Source organism: Callospermophilus lateralis, chromosome 5 (genome assembly GCF_048772815.1).
Source record: "Callospermophilus lateralis isolate mCalLat2 chromosome 5, mCalLat2.hap1, whole genome shotgun sequence".
Taxonomy (NCBI): Eukaryota; Metazoa; Chordata; class Mammalia; order Rodentia; family Sciuridae; genus Callospermophilus; species Callospermophilus lateralis.
Genome location: NC_135309.1, coordinates 102,814,218 through 102,834,241, shown reverse-complemented (window position 1 = coordinate 102,834,241; position 20,024 = coordinate 102,814,218). Strand labels below are relative to the sequence as shown.

Here is a 20,024-nt window from a genome sequence, read left to right as displayed (position 1 = left end):
TTTATATTGGTGTATGGTGATATATGCACTCGTGAGTGAAATATTTCTAGGTGCATATTTCTGAGGATCATTAACATCTTTTGAGTTCATAACTGAGATAAGATCTGTCGTTTCCTATCCTGATGAATGCAAACTTAAGCCTCATGCAACATTTTTAGACTCAGTAATCAAGTTTTAGAAAGGCAATGAATTATTAGGTTTGGGTAGAAAGTCACGTGAAAACTCAAAACATTGGTTCTGTTAGCAACATTTATTTTTATTTTATGCTAACTAAATGTTGGAAGAAAGGGACATTTGCATTAACTGGCTGGTAGTTAACAGTTTTCATGCTGTGCTCCCCAAATAAATTTCTTCTTTTGGCTGCCAGCTTCAGGGACTGTAGTGTACTTAGAACGGCACTAGGATGTTTATCTTGAAATAGAATCGGAAGGTAATATAGTCACTCAAGTGCTTAAATTAAATTATTTTAAATGTTTGCTTTTGACTGTGTGGAGAATAACTAATTTGTTCAATTTAGTTTAATTCAGCAAATATTTATTGAGCACCTATTATGAAGTATTTGTACTCTATTCAAAATATACTCTTTGAAGACAGAAAGAAATTGACTTGAATCAGTGCAAATCAGAAGAAACTGGTAATAAATATTCCCACTCAAAACCACTTCACAATTGACATTTTACTAAATGAGTTAGTTGTTATAATTTTATTGGCATCAGAAATGTAGCCTTATGAATGCCTGTGGTTTATTTAGTTCCTGTAGCTATGTGTAGTAAACAGGGGATATCTCTCGTCATGTTTTCGATGAGATGTAGTTGTATATATTGTCTATTATGTGATCAAAGTCACCTGAAAATTTGATTTTTTGTTTTAAATTCAGATCCCAGGCAAAACCTCTGAATAGAAACCCCCTCACTCCCCACATAACTGTTGGAGTGGGTATGATGAAGAGGGGACTCTATGAATTCCATTATTTTTGAAAATTTTATGTTTTGGGAGCAGTTTTAAGTTCACATCAAAATTAAGAGGAAGGTGTAGAGATTTCACCATGTCCTTGTTCCTGTCCATGTTAGCCTTCCTCATGATGAGCTGCCAGTGTAGTTCCTTTGTTACAGTTGATGAAACTACTTTGACATATCATTGTTCCAAGTCCATAGTTTACACGAAGGTTCTACTCCCTCCTATTGTTGTACATTTGTGGATTTGAGAGTCAACAGAGACACCACCCTAAAATCCTCTGTGTTCTACTTGTTCACTCCTCCCTCTCCCCAACTGCTGGTAACCACTAATCCTTTTAAGTTGTGTTCATAGTTTTGCCTTTTTCAAAATGTCAGATAATTGGAATTGTACATTGTGTAGCCTTTTTGCTACATAGATTTCCTTCACTTGTAATAAACATTTAAGTTCCCACCATATCTTTGGGGCTTGGTAATTCATTTCTTATCAGTGTTGGATAATAGTCCATTGTCCAGATTACCACAGCATACTTGTCCATTCACCTGCTAAAGGATATCATGGTTGCTTCTAAGTTTTGGCAATTTTGAATAAAGTGTAAACATGTAAACATCCAGGTGTAGGTTTTTATGTGGACATAAGTTTTTAACTCCTTTTGGTAAATAAAGAAGAACAAGGGTCATAGGATAACTATGTTTAGTTTTGTAAAAAAACAAACTGCCAAACTATTCTCTAAAATGGTTGTACCATTTTGAACTGTCACCAGCAATGAATGAGAGTTCCTTTTTCTCCATAGCCTCATCAGCACTTGGTGTTCTGGACTTCAGCCATTTTACTAAGGGTATAGTAGTATCTTGTCGTTTTGATATGCATTTCCATAATGACATGATTTGGAACATCTTTTCATATGCTTATTTGCCACTTGTATATTTTCTTTTTTAAGATAAGGAAAGTTTATTTATAATAGAAATATGTAAAGTAATAGTAACAAAATTAAGAGGGCCTGTGGAGGTGTGAGGCAGTGGTAAAGTACTTGTCTAGCACATATAAGGTGCTGGGTTTCATCCCTAGTATTACCAAAAAAAAAACACCTAAAATTAAGAAATCTTGTTAATTTTTTTCTGAAAATATTTTTGTTCTGCATTAGAATTTTTATATTATTGTAAATTAACAACTTTAAGTTGTATAAATGTATGGGGTATAAAATGATTTTCTGATTTATGAATACAATGCATAGTCATGAAATCAAGCTAGTTAACATATCCATCACCTCAAATACTTGTTTTCTTTTTAGATGAGAGCACTTAAGATTTACTCATTTAGCAATTTTGAACTGTGCAGTACTTTATTATTAACTGTATTCACCATACTGTTCAATAGAACAAAAAAACCCCATATTTCTCATCTACGATTCTGTGCCCCCACCCCTTTTTTTTTAATGATAGTGGGATTGAAACGAGGGGCACTTCACCAATGAACTGCAACCACAACCCCCCGCCTCCCCTTTTTGAGATAGGGTCTCCATAAGTTATTTAAAGCCTCACTAAGTGACTGAGGCTGGCTGATCTTTAACTTGAGATCCTCTTCCTACAGCCTCCCAAGTCACTGGTATTACAGGTTTGTGCCACTATATTAGGCAGATTTTGTACTGTGGCCATCCATCTTTACATTCCTTGCCTATTTTAGCCTCCATAACCACCGTTCAACACTGTATCGATGAGTTTAATTGTTTTGAATTTCACATGTAACTGAGAGCATGTGGTATTCTTACTTTTTTCACCTAGCATTATGTTCTTCAATTCTATCTATCTACATGGTCACAAATAATAGAATTTCCTTCATTCTAAAGGTGAATGATATGCCACATTTTCTTTATCCATTCATCACTGACGGTTAGCTAGCATAACCATTACATGGGCATTAATATGAGTGCTGCCACAGTAGGCATCTCTTTAAAAATGATTTCAAATCCTTTGGGTATATGCCCAGAAGTGGTATTGCTAGATCATATGGTAATTCTATTTTAATTTTTTTTTAGGAGTCTCCATACAGTCTTCCATAATAGCTGTACTAATTTACATTAACACCAGTGATGTGCAAGGGTTCCCTTTATTTCACATCCTCGCCAACACTTACTTTTCATCTCTTCGATGAAAGCCATTCTGACAGGTGTGAAATGATATCTCTTTATAATTTTAATTTACATTTCCCTAATGATTCAGTAATGTTGAATATTTTTTTCACATATCCTTTGGCCACTTGTATGTTTTCTTTTGAGAAACATCTGTTCAGATTCTTTGTCCATTTTTTTTTTTAGATGTTAATGGATCTTTATTTTATTAATTTTGTTTATATGTGGTGCTGTGGATCGAACCCAGTGCCTCACACATGCTAGGCAAGTGTTGTACCACTGAGCCACAACCCCAGTCCCTTTGTCTATTTTTTAATTGGGTTTTTGTTGTTGTTGTTGTTTGTTTGTTTTGTTTTGTTTCTATTGAATTGTTTAAGCTCTGTTTTGGATATTAACCCTTTATGGGATGTACAGCTTGCAGATATTTCTCCTAATCTGTAGGTTGTCTTTGTATACTTCTACTTACATCCTTTGCTGCAGACTCTTTTTACTTGACATAATCTTACTTGTCTATTTTGCCTTTATTTTTGTGAAGAAAGCTGGTTATTTAACCTGGTATTTTCTGTTTTTCTGCCTTGTCTTAACATAACGATACAATATAATATAAAATGGTCTTAAATGTAACATTTCTGATTTTTTAAAAATAATATATTTTTCCAGTTAGACAAGTAATACTTGTTCATTGTGCAAATTTTAAAACTATAGAAAAACTCAAAAAAGGAAAAAAATGTAAGTCACCTATAATTCTGCCACCTGAAATTCATGTTGTTTAGGCCTGTGCTCTTCCAGGTGTTTTTAAATGCACACATATAGTGGTACGTTGTGCTTTCATTCCCCTTATGGACTAATGTTATGTTTAAGTGCCTCATAGATTTACTATTTCACATTTTCATATCTTTCAAATACTATTTCGTATCTGCATATCTTTTAGCAAGTGGTATTCTTTTGTAAGGCTTTCTCGTATTCAACTTTATTTTATTGGTTTCTCTCTCTTCTCTCTCTCCCTTTCCTTCCTTTCCTTTCCTTCCCATTCCTACCCTCCCATCTGCCATCTTTTTAAAAAATTAGTGTACTTTATTATTTAGTAGGGTTTTCTTTACCTTTGTACAATTTACATAATATCCCCAAAGCAAGAAGCTTAGGTATCCATACTAGATAGAATTCTGCATACATTTTAGCAAAGTGAAATAAATGGGAATATCTTCAATTTCAGAAAGAAAAAAAAAGCTAACATTTTTAAAACCCTCTTGTATACAGGTCAGATACTGCTTAGATACTAGAATAATTCAAATTCAAAAAGAAATTCAAAAAGAAAATAAAAATAGAGGTTACTAGGGATTGGGAGAGGGGAAAGTAGGAAGTTATTTTTTGAATGGATGTAGAAATTCTCTCTGAAAAGTTCTAGAAGAAGAGAGTGGTGATGATTGAATAACACTGTGAATGTATTTAATCCCACAGAGCTCTTTACCTAAAAAATATTATAATGGGAATGTTTATGTATGTTTTATCACTGTTTGTTAAAAAGTAGTTGATATCAAGGATCCTATTGCTTTTATTTAATGTTTTTAAACTCCAAATACTTACCATTCCATATGAAAAATCAATTTTGGGGCTGGGGATGTGGCTCAAGCGGTAGCAAACTCCCCTGGCATGCGTGCGGCCTGGGTTCGATCCTCAGTACCACATACAAACAAAGATGTTGTGTCTACCGAAAACTAAAAAACAAATATTAAAAAAATTCTCTCTCTTTCTCTCTCTCTCTCTCTCTCTCTCTCTCTCTCTCTCTCTCTCTCTTAAAAAAAAAAAAAAAAAAAAAAAATCAATTTTGCCTCTGTGCAGTATTTCTCCCTTATACTAGCATTTCCCTTGCTAAAGGCTCAGAAATAGTGATCCCCGCCCCCACCGTTTGCTCTGATTGAAAAATACATAGATCATGATCTCATGAAACAATTCCTAATTAAATTTTTATGAAAATATCTTGATTTTAGAAATTGACTCAAAAAATAATAATTTCTTCTCTCCATTTATGTTTTATTAAGCTTTGTTGACCTATATAAGGGTTATAGGCAAGCAGGGAGTAGGGGGATTAGAAAGATTAGTCAGCCGCCACTCCTAAAAATATCAGTGATTTTTTTTTCTTAATCACATAACTGTAACCTTCTGTCTACTCAGAGCAAACTAACTCTAAGATAAAAATCTAGAAAAGGTATTTCTCCATTTTTTGCTACATTTGAATATATACACAAATAATTACATGTACCTTGAATTCCTTAAATTTCAAACATCTTTTAACATTTAAAAGAATTTCAGAATCATTGTCTAGTAATGTCTTGTGATTTTCAAGTTAATACAAAATTATCGAACATCTTTTAAAAATTATTTTAAATTTTGACCTCAAAAATATTATTTCAGGCATTTTACTGAGACCCATAAAATATAGAAGAATGATAAGAGAGAATGTTATCCAAAGATGGTCACTCAAAGAGAAAATAAGGATAGAACATAAGTAAATGTCAGGCTTCTATTTTCTGTTATAAGGTACTATTCAGTTTTCCAGTAACCAAACTAGGATAAATAAACTATACAATTGTTAAGAGGAAAGTTCACAGAAAATATTTTTATCAATAAACAATTCTCACAGTTGCAATTTACATACTTCCCTAAAGCATCAGTGACTGGTTCATGAGCCAGCATTTCTACAGTGTCTGCTAGACATGTTGTAAACTTATCATCAGGTAATTGGGAAAAGTAGAATTGTAATAGAAATTGTGTTGGCTCCTAATGTGGTGACTTTCAAACCATTCTACATGTGATGCAGAGTTTTTATGTAAAAATTTCATTCAAACAAAGGATTTAATCACAGCTAAAAAGATATTTGAAAACCACTGGCCTAATAATAGAATCAGGATCACTGCATAATAAAAATACATCCAAGATCCTCTGAAATCTGGGCTGGCCTTCTTAAAATCAGAAAGCCTGTAATACCGTGAGACACGTTGGAGTAACTCAAAACATCCCAGCACAGGAATCGGAAGCTGCCACAGATTAGCCCTGTCACCTTGGCAAAGAGACATGACCTCTGAAATGTCTTTCATCTCATCTCATTAGTTAAAATGAGAGTATAGCATGATTACTAAGAACTTGGCCAGCACCAAGGCTTTTTTGATTCTCATTTTGCAAGTTCTTTGCCATTGGGCTCTTCCCTTCTGTTAAAGGAGAAGGACCATTGAAGAAAGGAATGACCAAATTCTTTGTAGCTAATGTAGCATAGAAAATAAAAATCAGGGGAAGTGTGGAGCCCTGTGGAGAGCAGTCCCTTTTTGTTGCTTGCATTCCCCTAGATCAGGGAATATTATAGGAAAGTTTAGTGAAAACAAAGGCCTTGGATGAAAGGTGACCGAGGGGCAGTCTGGACTTTGATGCTAGGGTTGTCAGAAGCATCTACAACAACTGGTGGTCAGCAGTTTCAAAATCTAAAGAAGGGGCAGGATGGCAAATGGGTGATCTGTTAGTCTTGCCAGTGAAGATGTAAGCAAGGGAGTTTGGATAAGCAGAAGGATAAAAACAAAATAGGTGATAGCATTTAAAAAATTGCACTTTATTTGCATGGGTTGGACTTTATCACTGACAATGTGGGATAAGAAAGTCATTTTTCACATTCAGCAGGTCATTATAAAAAATTAAATTTGGAATCCCTTTTTAACATACTGTTTTTTAACTGAGCAGAAAATGTGAATACTGTCGAGGCTGTGTGCCAGTCTTTAATTACTAAGTTTCATATTATGGTAATAAGTTTTCTACAAAAACATTAAGTTACTTTTGTAATATCCCATTAAATTTGAGAATCTCATGTTTCTTAGGATCATGTGTATTGTAATTTTATATTTTTAGACTAAACTCAGCAACAATATACAGGGATGCTGTAATTTTTATGGAAGTGTAAGGGGAAATTATAAATTTAAGTTCTTTTGTTTCTTGTAAATTTTCCCACAAACGATCAGTAAGTTCTTTTTTATTTTAAACTTCAATTTTGGACATTCACTAAATTGTTAAGTATTGAGAGATTTGGTATTAAGTAAATTATAGTTTTCAGAACAAATAATTCATATAATCATGGAATTATTGTCCCATCACCTTGTTGTCATCCACTGGTTAAGAGCAAACCACACATACTCATGGGGAGGGAAATCATGCAAGGAGGTGACATAGTATGTTTCTGTCATTTCCCAATATCAAAAATTCTAATATACCACTGTATTAGTTGCTTTGTTTTTCATCATGGTATATATTTTCTCTTACTCTTGAGCATTTGGCTTTTCCAACTTTTCATTAAATAGCCTTATTAAGAACACATTTATACATGTATTTTTTTTGCACATCTGGGATAATTTTCATAATGATTCCTAGAGTGAAATTTATGGGTTATGAAATATATTAATAGACACTGCTACATTATCTTTTGGAAGATTGTAGCAACTCTTAATCTCATAAAAATACCCTTCCATCCCCACACTTGACAACAGTGGGTATTATTCTTTTCTTTGCTAATCAACATATAACTTCATTCCTGTTTGAATTTGTATGTTTAAACATCTTCACAAGTTTCTTTTGCAAATTGACTATGTCCTTTTCTTATCTTTCTCTTAAAATATTCACCATTTTGTTTTGCTTTGTGAGACTCTTTATTTTGGGAATATTAGCCCTTTGTCAAATATGTTACAATTTTTTTTCTCAGTTTATAGCTTACCTTCAACTTAAAAAAATATTCAGTATATAGTTGTAACTTTTTTGTTTAATAGTTATCTTTTTATTTTTTATTCATTCTTTTTAGTTATATATAATATTAGGATTCATTTCAACATAATTATAAAAGCATGGAATATAATTTTCTTTAATTCAGGCCCAGTACTTCCTCTTTTTCTCTGCTCCTGCCTCCCTATCTTCTCTTCTCTTTGCTCCACTGATCTATTTACTTATACTTTCTTTTTTTTATTAGTGCCTTGTGGAAATACATAATGGCAAGAGTCACTGTAATACACACACACACACACACACACACGTGATATATATGATTGATATATATATAAATGAAAGTTAGGTCAGATTCATTCTACAGTGCTTCCCTTAACTCATTCCTTCTCCCTCCCCCACAATCCCCTTCCTCTACTCCACTGATCTTTCTTTTATTTTGATGGAAACCCCTCTTCTTTGTTTTTTCTTATTTTGGACTAGCTTCTGCATATCAGACAAAACATCCAGCCTTTGACTTTCTGGGTCTGCCTTATTTCACTTAGTGTGATAGTCTCCAATTCCATCTGTTAACCAGCAAATTACATAATTTCATTCTTCTTTTTGGCTGAGTAATACTCTGTTGTGTATATACCATATTTTCTTATCCATTCACCTGTTGCAGGACACCTAGGTTGGTTCTATAACTCGACTATTGTGAATTGTGCTGCTATAAACATTGATGTGCCTGCATTACTATAGTTTTGCTGATTTCGTTCTTTTAAATATTACTGAGGAGTGTTATGGCTGGGTCACATTGTGGTTCCATTTCTATTTTTTTGAGGAAATTAGAAAGTTACTGCTTTCCAGAATGGTTTCACTAATTTTTAATCTAACCAAGAATGTTTGAGTGTACCCTTTTCCCCACATCTTTGCCAACACTTATTGTTATTTGTATTCTTAATAATTATTCTGACTGGAGTTAGATGAAATTTCTATACAGTTTTAATTTGCATTTCCCTAATTGTTAGAGATGTGGAACATTTTTTTTATATAATTGTTGACCATTTGTATTTTTTCTTTTGAGAAGTGTCTCTTTAGTTCTGTTGCCCATTTATTTATTGATATTCAAGAAGTTTTGGTATACAGGTATATTTATGATTATACATATGTGAAATATAATCATATATATTGCACATATGATTATATGACAATGCATTTCCATTCATGTTTATGCATTAATATTATATAAACTTATGTAACTATGCTAAATGGGATTATGTGTTATATTTATTAATTAGCATATACATATACTAGGTAATTGAGTATTATTTTATAGGTTAAAATTTGTATAAATCTGTGTGCTATTCGCATATTATATGATTTGAGTTCCTACAATAAATCATATCAGCAATTTTCTTGAGTTCTTTGTATATTCTGGATATTAATGTCCTATCTTAGGAACAGGTTGCAAAGATCTCCCATTCTGTAGGCTTTCTTCACACTCTGGTTTCCTTTACTGTGCAAAAGCTTTTTAAATTGATGCCACCCACTTATTGATTTTTTATTTTGTTTCTTGCACACTAAGGGTCTTGTTAAGGAAGTTGGTTCCTGTGCTAACATGGTAAAATGTTGGGCCTACATTTTCTTGTATCTGGTGCAGGGGTTCTGTTCTAATCTTTAGGTCTTTGATCCACTTTCAGTTGACTTTTGTGCAGGGTGAGAGAGAGGGGTCAAGTTTCATTCTTCTACATATGAATTTCCAGTTTCCCCAGCATCATTTGTTAGAAAGGCTCTTTTCTCCAACATATGTTTTTGGCATATTTGTCTATTAACTATTTATGTGAGTTGGTCTTTGTGTCTTCTATTCCATTGGTTTTCATGTCTGATTGTGTAGCAACCAAGATATTTTTGTTACTATAACTCTGTAGTATAATTTGAGATCTGGTATTGTGATACCTCCAGCATCTCTCTTTTTGCTCAGGGTTGTTTTGACTATTCTAGTTTTTTTATTTTTCCAAATGAATTTATAACTAGTTTTTACAGTTATATGAAGAATATCATTGGTATTTTGATAGGGATTGCATTAAATCTGTATAATGCTTTTGGTAGTATGGCCATTTAGACAATATTAATTCTGCCTATTTAAGAACATAGGAGATCTTTCCATCTTCTAAAGTCCTCTTCAATTTCTTTCTTCATTGTTCTGTAGTTTACCTTGTAGAGGTCTTTCACCTCCTTTGTTAGGTTAGTTCCTAAGTGTTTTATTTTATTTTTTTTAGGTTATTGTGAATGGGATAATTTTCCTAATTTCTTGTTCAAATTCATTATTGGAGTATAGGAAAGCAATTGATTTATGCATCAATTCTTGTATTCTGCTACTTCACTAAGTTTACTAGCTCTAGAAATCTTCTGGTGGAGTTTTTGGGGTCTCTTAAACATAAGATCATGCCATTAGGAAACAGATATATTTGACCTCTTCTTTTCTTTTTCCTATCCCTTTAATTTCCTTCTCTTGCCTGATTGCTTTGGCTAGAGTCTCAGGGATTATGTTGAATAGGAGTGGTGAAAGTTGGCATCGTTGTCTTGTTCCTGTTTTTAGAAAAAATATCTTCAGTTTTTTCCCATTCAGTATGATATTGGCCTTGGATTTGTCATATATAGCCTTTACAATGTTGAGATAAGTTTCTTCTATTCCTAATTTCTCTGGTGTTTTAAACATGAATGGGTGCTGGACTTTGTCCAATGTTTTCTATTAAGATAATCTATATGATTCTTGTCCTTAAGTTTATTGATTTTCATATGTTGAACCAACCTTGTATCCCGAGATGAAACCCACTTGATGATGGTAGTGTGTTTTTGTATGTGGTATATTTTGGTGTGTGTGTGTGTATTTTTTTTTTTTTTTTTGGTGTGTGTGGGAGCATTGGGAATTGAACCCAGAGGCACTTTATCACTGAGCCACATTCCCAGCTTTTTTTATTTTTTATTTTGAGATAGGGTTTCACTTAGTTTCTTAGGGTCTAAATTACTGAGGCTGGCTTGGAATTTGCAGTCCTCCTGTCTCAGCCTCCTGAGTCGTTGGAATTACATTGGAATGCCATTGTGCCTGACTGCCATTATTTTAATAAGATTTTTGGCATCTATGTTCATTGAAGGTATTGATTTACCTTTAACTTTTGCATTATGTGTTTTTTGCTAAACACTTGGTTTGGTACCATGTATATAAAGCCACCTATTCACCTATCCAAAGATTAAATTTCATCTAGTTAGCTTGGTATATTTGTAATTTCTATTTTTCCATTAAATTTTTAAATCCATATACCTTATTTTAGAATATAGTTCAAATAAGGACTTATTTTTTCTGAAATAACAAATCACCTAATATAATTTTTATTGATTGATCATTCATTTTTTCCTCTCTAATTTGAAAACTTTAATATACCAAACATCTTATATGTATATGTGTGTATCTGCCTAAGAATAACTTCCCCAGGAGTAACATATAATTCCTGAAATTTTTAACTAAACCACTCTATTACTTTACTGTTTTTACAAAACACTTAAGAAGACTTAAACTTCTGTATTAAAATCTTCTTTTTTTGGAGGGTGAGAGGGACCAGTGATTGAACTCAGGGGCACTTAGCCACTGAGCCACATCCCCAGCCCTTTTTGTATTTTATTTAGAGACAGGGTCTCACTGAGTTGCTTAGGGCCTTGCTAAGTTGCTGAGGCTGGCTTTGAACTCGTGATCCTCCTGCCTAAGCCTCAAGCCACTGGGATTACAGGTGTGCACCACCTGTATTAAAATCTTATCCAGTTCATACATTTTTTTCCTAATTCCTGGGAATTGAAAACTCAGAATATTTCCCTCATCATAGCATTTTATTGTTGATTAAAGATTTTTTTTTTTTTTTTTTTTTTTGTCAGCTCACAACCTGGCCGGAATAAAAGCAAACAGTGGCAAATAGAGATCAAATGTGATTCTGAAAAATATAGAGTTGTTTCAGAGAAAAGAAATTTTAACTTACTTGTTTTATGGCAGGAATGAGACATTAGTAAACACTGAAAATTGAGGCAGTATTTGAACTTTGAACAAATATTTAGAATGTTCTTAACTTAGCATTTCAGAAATTGTTTTATATTTATTGATTTTAAAATGGATGACATTGTCAGTGAGTAAACATTTCTTATTAATTCCATCATAGGTATAGTTAGAGTTTCAAAAGTAATCACCCGAGCAGTTCTAAGGTCCCCTCCCATCTGGGGACACTTTGTCTCCTCTGCTACTGTAGGGCTGCGGCCACACATCTGATGAAGGCTCACTTTCACTATGAGTTGATCCAGAAATTAAAGGTATATTATGGTGCTATAGGTCATGTGTGAAGTATATGCTCTACTTACTCTGTGAACTGTTGAAGCAATACAAAATTGATGAGGAGATTTTGCAGAGAAAATAGTTCCCAAGATTGACACAAAGCTGGCTAGCAGGTTAAAGACTTGAATTTTAGATTTTGCAATTAATTAATAACCTTAAATGGTATTATCTAATTATTCCTTATTCTTCTTTTCAGATTCTTTTTGCACTTAATGTGTGTTCTCCCAAAAGTGTCTGTAAAACATTATTGCCTCTGGTACTCTAGAAGAAATTTTAGGGGTCCATAGTTAAATGAGTTAAAGAAATGCTATGAACTAGACCCATCTTTAAGAAATACAATGGGTAGTTGAATATTAAATGCTCTAAAAAGTCTTACTGGAAAGAAACCCTTAAGTCTTTTAGACCCGTTTCTTGACTTCTATAGGAACTGTGTTCACATTGGGAACCTCTCTGAGCTACTGTCCAAGGTTACTAAGCATCTATAATTCTAGTTCTAGTAAAAAGTTTTATTATATGTAATAGGTTATTTTGTCCGTGGTACTTTAATTTGCAATAACAATATGGAATTTTCTTTAAAACAACCCCACTCAAACCCCCCACCTTAATTGTACAGGATCCTACTATTCATGGATTTTTAAGTGTGACAACAATTAATATTAAGACTTTGCTTTGGAATTATTGGCAGAAAGAAAGCATGGTCAGGAGTTTTCCTACTTTTCAGGAGTTCTTTTCAATATCTCCGTCCTTCCAGAATGTTTTTACAAGGTGCAATTTGTTTTTAGGTGCTCTTTGCATCCAACATAGGATTTCTTTTGTTTAATATAATTTTAGCTATTGTTGGCTCAAATATCTTTAATAGGTCCCTAGAGAGCTTTTATATTTATTGTTCATAAAATAAATTTTGGCTTTATAATAAGAAAGTTCCAAGGAAAGTCAAGGTGTTTTCATCTTACTTGTAGGATGGGTGCTGCAGACAATATATATAAAGGACGGAGTACATTTATGGAAGAACTGACAGACACAGCAGAAATAATCAGAAAAGCAACATCACAGTCCTTGGTTATCTTGGATGAATTGGGAAGAGGGACGAGCACCCATGATGGAATTGCCATCGCTTACGCCACCCTTGAGTATTTTATTAGAGATGTAAGTATCCTACATACTTTTTTAAATTAATTTTTTGTTAATATTGTTTTTACTTGATAAGTTATAATAGTGTACATTTATAGGATACATTATAATATATTTTGATATATAAACAATGTGGAATAATTAAGTCAAGCTAATTAACATATCCATTATCTAACTTTTTTTGTGGTGAGATATTTGAAATGAGTTATTAGTTTCAAAATCTTAGTTATTTTGAAATATATAATAAGTTATTATTGATTATAGTCAGAATACCTTCATGCATACCCTTTTTTATATGGATGCTACATACTATACAAAATTATTTTCTTGACCTCCATCTCCAAATACACAAAATTACCATTGTTATAATTTATCTATCCCTGTGACTGATCATTCGAATGCTTTACTCTGCATTTAGACTGGCCCTAAGTAAATTTCATAGTTTTCATAAGTCTTTCTTCCTTTTGCTACACCTGGTTCTAGGAGAAAGGCCTCTCTGGCAATATTCCCACCCATAAACTGTATCTATCTATATCTATATCTATATATGTATATATATATATTAGTTGCAGCTGGATCAATACTTTTATTTTATTTATTTTTATGTGGTGCTGAGGATTGAACCCAGTGCCTTGCATGTGCTGGGTGAGCACTCTACAGCTGAGCCACAACCCCAGTCCCATAACTCTATCTTATTATTGTTGGCAAACTAAATTAAGAGTATAGATCACTTACCTAAGCCATTTCCTTGAGGAAAGCAAAAAGACAGTGCCTACCCCGTGAAATGTTTTTCACTGATGTCCTAGATCTCAGTGTAACACCTTTGGTCTCATCTCTGTCTCTCTCTTGTTCAGTAACATCCCTCCTTTAATGCAACTTCTTTATTCAGAGTGCATTTCTAAGCACCTCAGTATGATACTCTGTGTTCAACTCTCTACCCCTGTCATCTCTCCCTTTTTTATTACTCTTTGTTCATTTTTTTTATTAGTTACACATGACAGTACAATGATCTTGATAATCTTTGTTCATTTTGATCTCTTTTTCTCTCTTCCTCTTAGCATCTGCTTCTTCTGCAGCCTCATGTCTTCTTCAGCCTTTCTGTTGCTGTTTTACCTTATATTTTCTTATTCTTTTGTCTCCATCTTTCCTTTATTTTCATCTGTCCTCTCTTCATTGAATAACTAATAAAAGCACATTTTCAAACTAAAATTCCTCTTTCTTTTTTAACCTTTTGTGGTTCTCGGTTTTTGGTTTGTTTTTAAAGTCTAATTTTCTTTTCTTTCCCCCCTCCCCCCCACAGAAGATAGCTTTCCTTTGGTCCTTAAGGACTCCATTCTTTACACTGCTCTGCGAGGGTCATGGGGCAGCATCTGTGGTCTTAGTTGGGATGAGTTATTTGGCTTCACAGAACTGATTTCCTTGTTACCTTGTTGTGAATGGCACAAGTGATACAATAATGTACAGTCATTGGCCACATACATACTAACCTTTCAGTCAGCCATCTACCAAACAGATTACGATGATCCTGTAAAATTATATTGTCCATGACATCTTTGCCGTCTTAGTTTGTGTATGTATACTTGATGATATTCACAGACTGGACAGATTACCTCATGATAGGTTTCTCAGAACATATTCTCTTCACTAAGCAACATATGACTGTAGTGTCACACACAGCTTGAGAAGCTCCTCAATGTCATAGATAGTTACCATGGAAATATCCTTGATGGCTATAACTTATACTGTGTATCACATAAATGGACTTAGTGGTTTTATCCTTGGGCATGCTCCCAGTGATTGCCATTTGTGCAGCAAACAACTGCACATGGCCACAGTCCTTTGGCATGAGTGTTGTTCCTTCTGTTACATGTCATCGTAGAAGTGAAGACCCAAGAGAGACCCAGATTTTGTTTAAATATTTATTTAGATTATATAGCTAATGATGGTATGTTTTCTCCGTAATAAATACTTTCATTATTCTTTTTTTTTTTTTAATTCTTACTTATTTGAAAAACTACCTTAATTATTATGGAAACTACATATAATGGAAATTTGGGTAAACTCCCGTCAGTGCCACCCAATCCACATTTTAAACATTGATTTAAGAATCTTTAGGAATAAATTATGACAGAACTGAACTTGGTACCCTAGAGTTGGATTTCATAGTTTCTGCTAGATAATACTGTTAGTTAGTATGACTGTGTAATAAATTATGACCTCAAACTTAATGTTGTAAAAGGATTCTCCAGAAACAGGAGACTTAACCTTTAAAAAAAAAAAAAAAAAAAGATATTATTTCTTAGAGAAGTTTTAGTTTCACAAGAAAATTGAAAGGAGATTGACAGAGAGATTTCACAGGTGCCCCTGTCCCCACCCTTTCACAACCTCTACTATTATCAGTATCCCACCAGAACAATCTGTTTGTTACAATTGATTAACATGTCAGTATCACCTAAAGACCACACTTTACGTTATGGGTTTGGCCAAATGGGTAATGACATATATTCACCATTTTAGTATCAGAGTATTTTCACTGCCCTAAAAATCCTCTGTTTTTGTCTTTTAATTTCTCTTCCTGGAACCCAGTAAACCATTAATTATTTTACTGTCTCTGTACTTTTGCCTTTTCAGAATGTCATGTAGCTGGAATCAGACAGTATGTAACCTTTGTAGACTGGCTTCTTTCACTTAATAGTATGCATTTAAGTTTCCTCCACATCTTTTCTTTTCTTGATGCCAACTACTATTCCATTGTCTGGGTTTATTAAAGTTTATTTATCCATTCATCTACTGTTGTATATCTCAGTTGCTTATAGTTTTTGGCAATTATGGATAAGAGACTGTAAACATTTGTGTGCATATTTTTGTGTAGACATGTTTTCAACTCCTTTGAGTAAATACCAAGGAGCATGATTGCTGGATCCTATGGTAAGAGTATGTTTAGTTCTGTAGGAAACTGTTAATTTGCCTTCCAAGGAGTCTATACCATTTTTTGTTCCCATTAGCAAAAAATTAGCATTCCTATTGTTCTGCATCCTGGGCAGCATTTGGTATTGTCAGTGTTCTTGATTTGGGCCATTCTTAGAACATTTAGTGGTATTTCATTGTTTTAATTGGTACTATTTAATTTGCATTAGTACAAATTAAAACAGGTGGACTATTTTTTTCTGTGCCTATTTGCCATCTGTATATATTCTTTGGTGAGATATCTGTTAAGGTTTTTGGCCCATATTTTATCTGGATTTTTTGTTTTCATGTTGTTGAAACATCATGAAAACTGTTTCAGGATGACAGGTCTTTTATCAGTCGTGTCTTTTGCAAGTATTTTCTCCCAGTCTGCCATGTCTTCTCATTGTCTTTTGCAGAACAGAATATTTTAATTTTAATGAAGTCTAGCTTTTCAATTCTTTCCTTCATGAATCATGCTTTGCTGTTTTATCTAAAAAGTTATTGCTAAACCCAATCTGGACTTTTTCTGCTATGTTATCTTCTAGGAGTTTTATAGTTTTGTGTATGACATGTAGGTCTGTGATTGATTTTGAGTTGATTTTTGTGTAATATCTGTGTCTTGGTTCATCTTTTGCATGTAGATATCCAGTTATTCCAGCATCATTTGTTGAAAGGAATATCGTTGTTTCATTGTGTTGGTTTTACCACTTTCTTAAAGATCAGTTGGCTCTATCCAGGAGGATCGATTTCTAGACTATTAATGTTTTATTGGCCAATTTGTCTAATTTTTTCACCTTTGCAACAATGTTGTTGTTGTTGTTTTAACTTTATTTAATTTACTTATTTTTATGCAATGCTAAAAATCAACCCAATGCCTCACATACACTAGGCAATTGCTCTACTATTGAGTTTCAACCCCAGCCCTACTACAATATTTGGATTACTGTTAACTTTATAGTAAATCTCAAAGTTGAATGGCATCAGTCCTTCAACTTTGTTCTTTAATACTGGGTTATTCAGGTTCTTTTGCCTCTCCATGTATACTTTAGGAATAATTTGCTGATATCCACAAAATATCTTATCTGAATTTGTTTGCTATTGCATTAAATCTTTATCAAGTTGTGAAGAACTGACATCTTGACAGTTTTGCGTCTTCCTACCAATGTGATTTATCTTCTATTTATCTAGCTTTTTTTTTATTTCATTGGAGTTAAATAGTTCTGTCATGTAAATCTAGTACATATTTTGTTAGATTTTTTTACCCAAGTATTTAATTTTGGGAGTACTAATGTAAATGTTATTATATTTGTTGTTTTAAAAATTTACTTCTTCATTGCTGATACGTAGGAAAGCAGTTGACTTTTTGTGTATAAACTTATATACTGCCACTTTGCTATAATTACTTATTAGTGTTAATGTTATAAAAGACAAAAAAAGGATGGAAAAGAGCATTATTGGGTCATTCAGGGGAAAATATGGACTAAATGTCTTATAATAGTAAGCTTCTTGAGTGTAATAATTTTATTCTGGTTATATATTAAACTGTTTTTGTTCTTAGAAGATAAATGTAAGTTTTTAGGGATCATGTCTGCAACTAATTCTCAATGGTTCAGGAAGAAGTGTGTGTGTGTCTTTAGGGAGAAAGGAAGGAAGGGAATATGACAAACTATTAACAATTAGATGTTTAGATAAAGACTATATTGTATTTTCTTGCAATTTTTATGAAAATTTGAAATTTTTCCAAAAATATTGAAGAAAAGCTTTAATTAAAGTAAAATTTAAAAATAAAATAACACTTACTATATATCTTATTGCTCTAGGTGAAATCCTTAACCCTGTTTGTCACTCATTATCCACCAGTTTGTGAACTAGAAAAAAGTTATGCACAACAGGTGGGGAATTACCACATGGGATTCTTGGTCAGTGAGGACGAAAGCCAACAGGATCCAGGTATGAGATAATCCTGCAGTAGGTATAATACTGGTTTTCATGTTTGATAACTCATATTTTATAGGAATATGAACTTACTGTTTATTAATAATGAAAGTTATGAATGTCAGTTATAAATAGCACTTGTCCAAAATCATTTCCTCTGAGCTTTGGGTCAAGCAAAGTATGTATTTTTTTATTTGTTATCTTTGATTTCTTTTCTGATCCTCCTCATGAAGTGGCAACTCTTCTACCAGATGTGATGGTTAAAGATGAAGGTGACATTAAGGTTCCTCTTTGTTCCTTACATTCTTACATGATTCTTACCATCCCAGGAAAGATGCCTTGATAGTCGAGTGCAGAATATTATTAGTCGCTTTCAAAAATAACTAGTATTTTCCTCAAACTATTATTTAACATTAATTACTCACTAAGGACTATATCCTATACTGGACATGTAATTAATTTTTTTATAAGGAAACTGAATCTCATTCAGGTAAAGTAGCTTGTTCATGTCAGCCATATAGGTAGAAGCTAAACAGCCTAGAATCCATGTTTTTTACTTCCAGGTCCTCTTTACTTTCACTCTGCCAGCTCTCCAGCAGGGGATCTACAGTATTTTTTCTGGACTTTGCAGTTATTGCTACTGTCACAGAAATGAGACATTTTATGAAAAAGAACATCATTAGCTAGTAGAAATAAATTCAAGTTCCTTAAGTAATCTAGTAGGCTTTAACATATGTATATTTTTTCCTATCTAGTAGTAGTTTTTTTAAGCTGTCAGGCCTGTGGTGCTTTGCAAAATTGGGGAACTATAATGGATTTTCCATTATCCAAGATACTCCAAAGTCCAAATTTTATTTTGGAAAAGTAATAAGAACAAACCTGAAAAAGAAATCAGGCAACTGGCCCAAATAAAACAAAGTACTGGACCTAAGATAAATTTAATATTAGACAATTCCTGCCTTTTACCACCAGGCAGACTTGAAAAACACATCATAAATTCTCTCATGGAAGTAGTTTCAGATCTATTAATCTGCATCCAATATGACAGAAGAAGACTTATAAGCTAAAACCCATGAGACAAATAAAATAAAGTTCACCAACAGGGAAGAAGCAAAATCAGTGCCACTAAGCATTTGATGTGAACTGACTGCTAACCTAGAGCATTATCCCTTCCCCTTAAATGTTCTGGTATTTTATTTTATTGATTTAAAAGCTTATCCATGAGCATAATTCTTAAAATGAAATGATAGTAAAGGCTTCTGCTAACAAGTTTCTGTCCCTTCACTCCATGGCCCCCCCAACCCAAGTCCAAGGCCTTTGAACTCATTCTTCCAATTCTGTCATATTTCTAAATAATTTACATGTTTTCTATCCCTTAATCCATCAGCTTGACACATAATTGATGGAACTCTCATTGTGTTAGTTGGGACTAAGCCTTCCCTTCCTCTGATCCCCTCCAATATAGTCGTTCCACATTTTTTCTATTTCATTCATGTATGTTGTTTTAACTGTTATTGCAGAAGAAATATTGTCTACTGCTGAGCCAAGTATGGAAGAAAAGTACATTTTCTTTCTTTTAAAGGCTTCTATTTTCTTAAAGATAAGAATTGCTTCATTTCTATTTATGTGTTTTGTTGTTTTCTTTGAGTCTGTAGCTGAATTTTCTTCTACTCTCCAATAGCTTTGTAAAATGTCTCTCTACACATTTTCCCACATAATTGAATCTATTTTTCCTGCTGGAGTCCTTCCTGCTGGAGTGCTTTGTCCTCCTATTCATTTGAACAAGTTGCTTTCTGGGCCTGCCGCACAGCTATTGTCCTA

The 20,024-nt window shown here is 33.3% G+C and overlaps 2 protein-coding genes across 2 annotated transcripts in view; one reads left to right on the top strand and one right to left on the bottom strand.

The window, feature by feature from the left end:
• Dhfr (dihydrofolate reductase) overlaps positions 1-20,024 on the bottom strand; it is a 216,281-nt gene that overhangs the window by 177,889 nt on the left and 18,368 nt on the right. The window lies entirely within an intron of this gene.
• The window catches only part of Msh3 (mutS homolog 3), a 188,163-nt gene that overhangs the window by 158,494 nt on the left and 9,645 nt on the right, over positions 1-20,024 (top strand). The window contains exons 21-22 of the mRNA XM_076857073.2: positions 13,148-13,334; positions 18,089-18,218. Of these exons, the coding sequence (XP_076713188.2) occupies positions 13,148-13,334; positions 18,089-18,218 (317 nt within the window). The remainder of the gene's footprint in view (positions 1-13,147; positions 13,335-18,088; positions 18,219-20,024) is intronic.